Below are 11,258 nucleotides of genomic sequence, written 5' to 3' on the forward strand. Positions count from 1 at the left end.
AATTGAGTTTTTATCTTATTACAAGGTAACTTATCGAATTTATTGAGTTTAACTAGTAGTTAAAAAAATTATTAAGTCAAATCGAGTTTTTATAAGTTTAATTTTTTAAATTAATTAGATTTTATTATATTAATTTTAATTTAAAATTCAACCTAAATATTCTAGTCAATAGTTTACATACCACCCCTAGTTTAATAAAACGGGATTCCAAGCGTCAACAATTGACCAAGTCCTCTTCATTTAGACAAGAGCACGAGACCCTGTTGTCATTGGGAGTTGAGCACGTGTGGTAGAGGCATCACGAGCGTGGCGAACGTGTTATATAGTAACTTTGTAGTCTAAAATTTTTCTACGCGGTAGTTGGGGGAGGCAAATGTTGTCTCTTGTGTTTCTCACCAATAACTTATGACCGAAAAAGCGTGGGGAAATATTGTTGTGGTTATTTTTTATTTATAAAATTAAAATGATAATGATAATTTTTTAAATGATTTTTATATATCAACATGTCACTTAAAAATAAAATTAAAATTAAAATCCAATAACAAGCGGTTTATAGCGAAACACCAAAGACCCTATTGGTCAGAGTACGTGATAGTTGAATTTAGAGGTTGAAAAGGAGGAGTTTGGTAAAGAAAAAAAATAATAATGCAGAGAGAGGGATCGACCCTTTTTAAGCTGTGGATTTGAGATGCTTCTAGTCAAGTCAAATTAACATTATCTAGGATGCGACTTTACGGCACGAATTTGGTCCAAATTAAATGGATGCTAAACTACTTCAAAACTTGTTTGTGGATAGATTTATTTAAATAATCACAACAGAGGAAGCCACGAGTGCGTGTTCTTGATCACCTTCCTTGTTAAGCTTTGTTTCTTAGTTCTTAATTAATTTCTTTTTTTTCCCTGGCCTAAAATGGCATAGGCTCTTCATCTTAGAACAATTCGTGAAGGATTTAAGACGATTCAGGCAGGGATTTTTAGTTAAAGGTTACGAGTTTTAGTGGGGTTCCAATTATATTGTACAGGAGATTAAAAAAACTAATTGTGATCGTTCTTAATTGATATACAATAGTATATAGTAGTTCGTATTGGGGGCATGCAATTCTGCTAAAAATTAATAAGTTTATGGATAACTCTTTATTTTAATTAATAAAGTTGTTGTAAGAAATATTTTTATGATGTTGGGTTTGTTGGGTTTGGACTTTGGACTTGCTCCACATCTGTTAGTGCTAGATTCTTTAATTGGAAATATTATTCTTTTATATATAGATGGTAATTTGACCAAGTTATAGCTGAAAAAAAATTGGTGTGGGTTATTATTTGTCTTGTTAACTATTCAATTTTTTTATTTTTTTAAGGCTCATTTATATTTATTTTATGCAAAGTGATTTTTTGAAAATTATTTTCCAAACTTTTATCCGTTAATTGTTTGTCGTTAGAAAAATTGATCAACGAAAAATATTTTTCAGTCAAAGCAAAATTTAGCTTGATTTCTAGAAAAGTTGTGAAAATGTAGAAATATCATATTATTTATTAATTATATCAAATTTGGTCCTCAAACTTTTAATTGCTATATGTTTTGTGTTGAATATTTTTTTTTCAAATTCATCCCTTAGAATTTGATTTGATTTGGTTTTAGTATTAACTTTGATCCTTTTTTTTATTGTTATTTGCTTTTCTCTTATTATTTTTTTAATTGAATTTTTTTTATTTATCAAATTTCATCCTCATTCTTTTTATTTTTATTTATTTTATTTGAAATAATTTATGAAATTGTAATTATTATTATTTTAATTTCATCATCTTTTAATTTTTTTTATTTGTTAGATTTAATCTTTATTATTTTAATAGTTATTTATTTTATTTGATATTATTTATGAATTTTTTTTAATTTTTTTCTTGTTCAATTTTTTAATATGTAAAATTTATTTATTGTTTCTTTCAAAAAAAATATTAATAAATTATTTTTTAATTTATTTCTCGTAGCATAACCAAATACTAAAAAATATATTTTAATTTATTTTTAATGATATTATAAAATAATTTATTTTTAAAACAAATTACTTTCCAAAAACACAGGTAGTTATCAACAAACAAACAAACGGTCATTGTAACGTATCAACATTGCCAACTACATGTGTTTGCACAAGACAGGTAGCCCTTTGACCCTATTGGATGAATGGATGTCAGGCCTTTCGATTTGTCCTGTGAATGATCAATTAATGGAAAGGACAGACGTTGTTTTGTTGGGGAAGAAGTGCATGTTTGGGAAAACGTGTCCAATTTTTATTTTTTTTAATAATTCTATGTAAAAAATAAATAAATTATTATTTAAAAACATTTTCAAGCAAATGACAGAACCAAATACGCTGTTACTAAATTTTGTTACTTTGATTTGTTTAAAAATGAATGCTGTAGCGTGTAGACAGGTCAATTGTTATCGGGTGTGAAAGCCTGTATATTCCACACCCATGAATGAGTGGCTATGCATTTGTAAAAAGAGAAAGGGAAAAAAATCACGCCAAGCCTTTCCTACCAACCATCGGTGCACATGGATCATCAGGAAAATTGTTTTTATTTTATTTTTTCTAAAAAAAGTTGATGTTGTTGGCCTTTTTCGAGTTTAATCGATTCACTAAAACTTTTACGAGATCAATTATTTTTTATAAAGTTAATGTATTAAACTAAAAAAACTAGCTGACGTTAGATTGTGAGTGGTAAATTTTCCAGATCAGTTCAAGGCTTCAAGCAGAATATAATAGCCTATGCTACCGCTTGCTATAACTCCGAGTTTCAACAATATTATTTGCATGATGCAAAGGGCCCTTTTCCGTTTTTTATTTTTTTACCTCATATAGTAAAAAATACACGATTAACTCACCAAATTAAGTACAAGGAAATCTTTACTGATCAAAATTAGGTAGAGTGAAAAATCTGCGAGCTCGTTAGTTTTATGATATACCATATAATAATAATAATAATAAAAATAAAAAACATGATTAGGGTTTCTCCCTTTTTATTTTTTTTTACTATTACCCCGCTCTATTCAAAATACTCATTTTCTAAGATTTTTAAAAGATTTGTTACCCAAGAGGAAGACTTGTTTTATAGTATTTTAGTCATCTCGACCTTTTGACAATCTTCCGTAGCCAAGTGTATTACTATTTACTATTTAGAACGAAAAATATCTCGAGACCTCTGGAAAAGAAGAAAAGATAATCACCACGACACGAAATTTGAGGGAATAGAATTCTCCGTCAAGCCTCTTGTGTAAACTAGCAATTGCCAGCCCAGTGGATCCCCTCCCCAGTCTCAGGGTATGGATGGATAAAGGTTTTTGAAGAGCCTGAAGAAGGAAGAGAAAGAATGAGATGCTCCCCTCCTCAGGGTACGATAAAAGGTTGTCCATCTAACGTAACGGAGGAGTATTGACTGTTAGATGGGTAGTTGAATTGAAGGACCACCATAGCATTACATTATTAATATATTATACTCTATACTAGGTTGATTTTAAGCTTTCGTGGGCAAAGTTTCATGCTTTAGGTACAGTAGTATTATTGTGATATTTTTCACTGGGTATTCTGGTCATTTCATGAAAGGAAGGTGCTGGATGATAATTTTGTGTTTTTTTTTTTTTTATGCACAAGTAAGTTACTTTGTTGCTCTTGAAAATTAAAAACAATTATCTTTGACCCAAGGGCTCCTTTATCTTTCACATATGGTCATTTGGTAATTATTGGTGTCCATGAAGGCAGTAGAAAAACTTTTATAAATTAAAAAATTAAAAAAAAAAGGAATCAGTTGAACAATGTCAGTCGTCTTCAAATAGCACATGCAACGCTGTCTGGTGGTCAAAACCGTGATTCTAGTGCAGCTTCCAGAGCATCTCGACATCCTCTCCATGGATTAGTGGCGCATGTAGCTCTATAACGGTTTGTGTGCCACGTGTGATCTTTTATTTTATTTTATTTTATTCTCTTTCCTACTTGATTTTCGGTTCTTAAAATTTAGAATATTTTATGAAATTAAAGGGTTTTTTCAATTTCATCCATGTTTTTTGTTATTGTAATTTTTTATATTTAGAATAGTTTATTAAATTAAGAATTGTTTTCAATTTCATTCACTATTGATATTTTCATCTATCAGATTTGATTTCTATTCTTTTAATTATTATTTTTTTAGATGGTTCTGGCATTTGTTTTTTGCAATTTCATCAGTCTTCAGTTGTTTTTTTTGTCAAATCTAATTCTATTTTTATTGTTGTGTTTTTTTTACCTTGCATGATTTTTTAAGATTGATTTTATTATTATTATTATTATTATTATTATTATTATTATTATATTATTATTATTATTTCATCTTTCAACATTTAATTATCCAGGTGTTTAGCTTCTTAATTAAGTTCGAGTCTAAATTTAATGGTTTGCGGGTTCCAGAGATTAACCCCAGTTTACGAAATAAACATAGATTTCTTTGGGTTTTTTTTTACCTTTTTTCCCATACTCCAACATTTTGTTATTTTTTAATTCACTTTCTATGCTATTTTTTAGTCATTTTGAAAATAACATGGGTTGTCTCGGTTTTTGTTTTTTTGTTTGTCTTTGTTGAATTTAGCTTTCCTGAAGGAATTTTAATTTTAAATTGAATAAAATTAATTAATTTCATCTTTCAACATTTATTTTTTTAGATGTCAAGCTCCTGAGTTGAGTACAGGTTAAAAATTTAACAGATTGCGGATTTGAGAGTTTAACCATGATTTATAAGGTTTGCTCGGGCTTGCTTGATTTTTTTAAAAAACTCCTTTTCCCACTCATATTTCATCCTCTAACATTCTTTTTTTACTCTCTTTCTGTGAGATTTATCTTCTTTTGTTTTTAAATAACAAGGGTTGCCTTGAGTTTTGTTTTCGGTTTTTGTTAAATTTCACTTTTTTAAAAAGAATTTTTTTTAATTAAATTAAATTTATTGATTCCATCTTTTGACATCAAATTTAAGGCAATACTCGAATGAATTTTTTTTTTAATTAATTTTTTTGAAAATTGGTATTCTTTATTTTTTTAACCTTTTTTTTCTATAAAGTTATCATGATATTATGTCTCGGGTCATGGATTCAGTAAGTTTATCAAGTTTAACTTGGGCTTTTTTTTACTGCATTTAAATCTTTTTTTTATCTCGAGTCAATGACCAAAATCTTAGATTTTTTTTTAAAAAATAAATTTACATCTTCCTGAATTCTTTTCTACAATAAAAAAAATGATAGGCCGGTGACATAGCGTGAGTCACCTATCTAGTCCCTTCTAAAATGTGACTTCCCCTAAAAAATTCAATTTGTGATTCGAAAAATGTTTGAGAGAATTTGGGGGCCAAATATTGTGGCATGGTCGGTGGCCACATATGACGTGGGATTGTTGGTGACCATTCTATTTAGGCCATGACCTAGACAAAGAGGCATTCCTATTTGGGGCTAAACATTATAGCGTGGGTGGTGGCCACATATGACATGGGATTGTTGGGGATATTATTGTTGCCATCCTATTTGGGCTTTGACCTAAATGGTGCTCCTCTCTTTTTTTCTCTAACTAACTCAATATCAAACGATCTCATAACTCATTAGAGAGGCTTGTTTTACAAGTATTTTAGTCATCTCAATATTTGACAATTATATCATTTTTGAAGTTTTCCAACTTCAAACCAGTTTGATATTGCGGTGAATTATGTTTTTTTAAATTATTTTTTATTTAAAAATGTATCAAAATAATGTTTTTAAATGTTGTTTTGTTGATTTTAATATGTTGATATCAAAAATTAAAAAAATCTAAACAAATCATGTTGATATATTTTAAATTTAAAAGCACTTATTAGGTCATACTAAAACTAGAAAAATCAACTTGTATTTCATTTATCTTGAAATATCAAGATTTTTATGCATTTATTAATTTATATAGTGTTGATTTGGTTTATTGAGAGATTCAATGAGTCTTGGAATATACAATTTTTCTTAAGTAGTCATCTTCCATTACTCACAAATCCATTGAATTTGCTTTATTATTATTTTTTATTCACATGCCAATAACTTTCTGAATGAGCTAGACAACATATAGAACATAATACTCTGAGCACACAAAATAAAAATAAAAAAAATAGTTGGAATCCTGGAAGAAGCATCCATGGAGGTCGAGTGCTTGTCCATAGAAAAATAAAAATAAAAATAGGGCATCCTTTTCACGTGGGGATTGCATCAATTTATTTATTTACTTAACACTAGTCACCGGAGACAAGAAGTTTATCTATCAATAATTAAAAGGAATGGAGGAGACGAGAATGATTGGCACTGCTGTACTAATTGTTATTCAAATGCTTCTTCTATTTTTGGAATTATATGAGAATAATATTTTATTTATCTTTAAAATTTTATTTTTAATATTAGTGTATTAAAATATTTTTAAATTTTAAAAAATAATAATTTAAAATTTAAAAAAAATATAAAAAATAATTGTTTTGAAAAGCGGAACTCGAAATGAAAGAAAGATGAGGCACATGGTCTATTTTGCTTGCAGGGTTATTGGGGTCCTCGAAAGGACAGATCTAGCAGTAATTCTTTCTCTATGCCTAGAAATATTCGGTTTATTTTTATGTTTTGAAAATATTTTAAAAAAAATTTATTTTTTTGTTTTTTTATTATTTTAATTTATTTTTTTAATATTTTTATATCATTTTAATATGTTGATATTAAAAATAATTTTTAAAAAATAAATAAAAAATTATTTTAACATATTTCTAAATAAAAAATATTTTAAAAAACAACCACAATAATATTTTTAAATAAAAAAACTATTATATCTTTATTGGTTAATATGGGACTATGTTTTATCTTTAATAAAATCGAGTTTGGTAAAGTGAATATCTAATATTTTTTAATTAAAATTATATATATATTTTTAATACCGCTATTTTAAAATTATACAAAAACTTCTAAAAATCTTAATTTAATATTGTTTCGGATGAAATGAAATTTCAAAACATTTTAAAAATTATAAAACGAAAATAAACACTAGCTTAAAAATATACTATACCTGTTTTGGATAAAAAGGCAAGAGACTATTCATTGATGCTACCAACCACTAAAAGTTTGTAGTCATGGAGTTTTTTACTTTTCTTTTTCTTTTTCTTTTTTCATCGTTTAGCTTAGTATAATTTATAATTATATATATATATTGATTTAAGTTGGTTTTGACTTTTGACTGATTGATTATAACATGTTAGGTTAAGAATAACTTATATCTGTCATGAATTATTTATAAAAGGCAGCTTTTGATGTTTGATTCAAGAGTTAAAAATAAAAATTTAAAAATAATGCAAACAAATTCTAAAATACCTCCATTTGAACCGACTTTGAGCAAGAATTATGTTTGAATTCGCACTGGAACAGTAATAAAAAATAAAAATCATAGTCTATCAAAAGAAAAATGCCTTGAAAAGAAAAAAGAAAAAAAGGCAGAACAGAGTTGGAAAGTTTGTCGAGTAGACTCTGTAAACATATGCTATCTATACTCTACATTCTTAATTTGAAAAATAAAGCTTATATTTCAAGATATCAACTGCCCTATGTACGAGGAGATGAGTTTAATTAACATGGATTATGGAATGATAGGGAGAGAAAAAACTGTCCCTATGCAATCTCAAATATACAAAATAATACAACGAATATCTCACAAAACTCCCCAAAAAAGCATTGTTGCTCCCATTGATACTATTTAATACAAATGTGTTCAGAAATTTACTAAAAATGATAAATATTCCTAGTCACTACAGCAAATCTCACCTTTATTTTTAAATCTCTAGAGAAAAAAAATTCAACCCTTTTTTTTATTCGAAGAAATTCTATTCTCAAAAAGCACATTTTATGGGTCCAAATGAGCAAGTAAAATCCCAGTTGTCCCATACTTTTATAAGAAATGTACGTCCTGGCTCAAACTCGAGAAGAAAAAAAATCCAACCCTTGCATATATTATTAACGAATCTCATCTAAAAAATAAAAACAAAACTCTTTAATCCTACCCCTTCAATACAAGTTAGAAACCTATTTTTTAAAACAGATTTGTTCTTAAATCTAACTTAGAAATTCACCTAGGATAAGATCTGGATTCCAGGTCCAGAGGGCTAACCCAAATTGATTAATTTTTAAAAAATATTAAAATAATATTATTTTTTTTAAAATAAAATTAATGGGTTTGAACCATGTTTAACTATAATGGTCAGGTTACAGGTTAACTAAGGTCTTTAATTATGTTAAACTGTACAATTTCTTCCCAATCAGATTGGTATAGATTTTGAATCCACCCATCACACTATACCGGATTTTAAGTACTAACAAATTTAAGTATATATAAGAATAAGTTATATATCAATTAAATAATAATAATAATAATACAAGGATGAGAGAGAAGGGGGTAGGTGAAAGACTGCTACAGTGCTCCTCTCTCTTCCCGTATAAAAACCCCCCATGCCCCCTTCTATTTTTCTCAGCTTGACGTTCCCTTCGATAGAGAACAACAAGCTTAAACCTCTCTAATCCCAACAGAAAAAAAATTAAAAATCAATCCTAACACCCTTCTTTCTGTAATCTCCATTCCCGATTTTTTAGAGAAATTCACTATGCAATCGCTTTCTACTCCGTCTCCGATCAAGTCCTTGATCCGGCCACGTCCTCGAGTCACCCGAGCGAGTCCCAACAAACTCGTTCTCCAATGCATCTACCGTTCCGACTCGGTTTCTTTCCCGAACGGTGTCGGTTCGAACCGAGCCGATTGGCAAAGTTCTTGTGCTATATTGGCAAGCAAAGTGGTAGCTCAACAACAGCCAATAGATAAATCTATTAGTGCTGGCGATTCTGGCGGAGTAGCAGATCATGTGGCCGCTGTTAACGGCCACAAGACATCCGTGGACTTAAATCTAGTCCCGATAGAAAAAGCCACATCGAACTCGAACAACAGCAGCATTAAACCTCATCAGCCACAAAAAGCGTTAACGATAAGTGACTTATGTCCTGCCCCTATGCACGGGTCACAACTCCGAGTCGCGTATCAAGGAGTTCCCGGCGCGTACTCTGAAGCTGCTGCTGGAAAAGCCTATCCCAACTGTGAAGCGATTCCTTGTGACCAGTTTGAGGTTGCTTTTCAAGCGGTTGAGCTTTGGATTGCCGATCGCGCTGTTTTACCTGTCGAGAATTCTCTCGGTGGATCCATTCATCGGAATTATGACCTCCTCCTCCGTCACCGCCTCCATATCGTTGGTGAAGTTCAGTTACCGGTCCACCACTGCCTTCTTGCCCTTCCTGGAGTCCGGAAGGAGTATGTTAACCGAGTTATTTCGCACCCACAAGCTCTCGCTCAATGCGAATTAACTCTCAGCAAACTCGGTCTCCAGGCGGTGCGTGAAGCAGTAGACGACACAGCTGGCGCTGCAGAGTATATCGCGGCCAACAACCTCCGTGACACAGCTGCGATTGCGAGTGCACGCGCGGCAGAGCTTTATGGGATGCAGGTACTTGCTGATGGGATCCAGGATGATTCAAGCAATGTCACGCGCTTTGTGATGTTGGCGCGTGAACCGATTATACCGAGAACGGACAGGCCATTCAGGACAAGTATTGTGTTTGCTCATGATAAAGGAACGAGTGTGCTGTTTAAGGTGCTTTCAGCCTTTGCGTTCAGGAATATAAGTTTGACGAAGATTGAATCAAGGCCGCACAGGAACCGTCCGATTAGGCTGGTTGATGATGCAAATGTGGGGACAGCAAAGCATTTCGAGTACATGTTTTATGTTGATTTTGAAGCCTCGATGGCTGAGGTTAGAGCTCAGAATGCATTGGCTGAAGTTCAAGAATTCACATCTTTCTTGAGGGTGTTAGGGAGCTATCCAATGGACATGACACCGTGGTGTCCATCAAGAGGAGACGACGATGACGATGGTGGTAACGAGAAAAACCCATTTTAATTACAAGTTTTTTTTTTTTTAAATAAACCCTTTAAAAAGTGTTGTTATTTGCACGGAAATGAGGGTTTAATTTAGTTTTTCTTTTTTTCTTTGTGGGGAATTTTTTAATTCGACCATGAACAAGGATATTGTAATGTTATTATTGATGTTGTCGTTGTTACTGTTGAGGTAAATACTTTTATTGCAATAGTTCTGTTTTGTGACTTGTACTTTTGGCAAATACTAGTAATCTTTTTAATTTTATGATTAATTGTTTTGTGGCTGGAAATAATTAACCACAAAGCTAGAAAAAAAAATTCAGTTATTTTATTTTTACCTGGGCGAGTGCTGCAATGTTTCAATCAGGGAATGGTCTTTTCTACCACGACGTGGGTGGAACTCAAGTTCAGGTGCAATCTCTCTTTTTTACTGCATGGGGGTTGTTGGGATCAATCAGGATTTTGTTGATTCTCCAAAGAGATGCAAAATTAGTTTATGGTCACGAAATACAACAAATCTATTTCTTTCATAAATAAATAAAAATATTAATTTAATAGGATTTGGATTCACCTAACCGAATTATCTAACACGTCATGATGGCATTTAGGGCAGCTAATTTATTTTTACGAGTCATGATGGAATTTAGGACAACTTGATCTTAATTCTGCTCGGTTAAATTTAAATATTTGCCCGTAAAAACAATCATTATAGGTTTGGTACCGGCACTCCACGGAATTTATTTCTTTTTTTAGTATTCTGTAAAGCAAAACGTGCTTTTACCACAATTTGTAGATTCTTTTTAAAAGACTCCGATTCTGTGACTGGGCAGGTTTTGTCACGGTAGTATTTCAATATTAATCTTTGAAAGCAGCGCTGACATGCCCTGCCAAAATGTAGGTGGCTGATCCCTGGCAGTAGGGAAAGTGAAATACCCCGTCCCATGTAGCTGCTGTCACAGAGATTTGAACTGGTAATATGACGGCCAATATTTCAAAATGCTTTTTTTTCCCTTCTAAATGCCTTTTTTTCCTCTTAATTTGGATGTTTTTTTTTGTAATGCTTTGTTTAACTGTAATACGCTGTTCTAATGGGATGTCTGGTACCGTAATAGTAGTAATTTTTTAAATTATTTTTTAAAATATATTAAAATAATTTTTTTAAAAATAAATTTATTTTTAATATCAACATATTAAAAATATATATATATATATATATATATATAAATTTAAAATTATAATTTAAAATTTCATGAAACTTTGATTCCACACTCTCCAATCCTTTTAAAT

General features: G+C 30.7%; 1 protein-coding gene across 1 annotated transcript; it reads left to right on the forward strand.

Annotated features, from left to right (window-relative positions):
* Positions 1-8,526: 8,526 nt before the first annotated feature.
* LOC133680599 (arogenate dehydratase 3) lies at positions 8,527-10,202 on the forward strand. The gene has a single exon (XM_062103625.1). It carries the CDS (start codon positions 8,653-8,655, stop codon positions 9,991-9,993), a length of 1,341 nt encoding a protein of 446 aa, XP_061959609.1. The 5' UTR covers positions 8,527-8,652; the 3' UTR covers positions 9,994-10,202.
* Positions 10,203-11,258: the final 1,056 nt, after the last annotated feature.

This window comes from Populus nigra, chromosome 19 (genome assembly GCF_951802175.1).
Source record: "Populus nigra chromosome 19, ddPopNigr1.1, whole genome shotgun sequence".
In the NCBI taxonomy this organism is placed as follows: domain Eukaryota; kingdom Viridiplantae; phylum Streptophyta; class Magnoliopsida; order Malpighiales; family Salicaceae; genus Populus; species Populus nigra.

Coding starts and splice junctions, on each gene's coding strand:
- LOC133680599 (XM_062103625.1), top strand. CDS start 8,653: ATGCAATCGCTTTCTACTCCGTCTCCGATCAAGTCCTTGATCCGGCCA.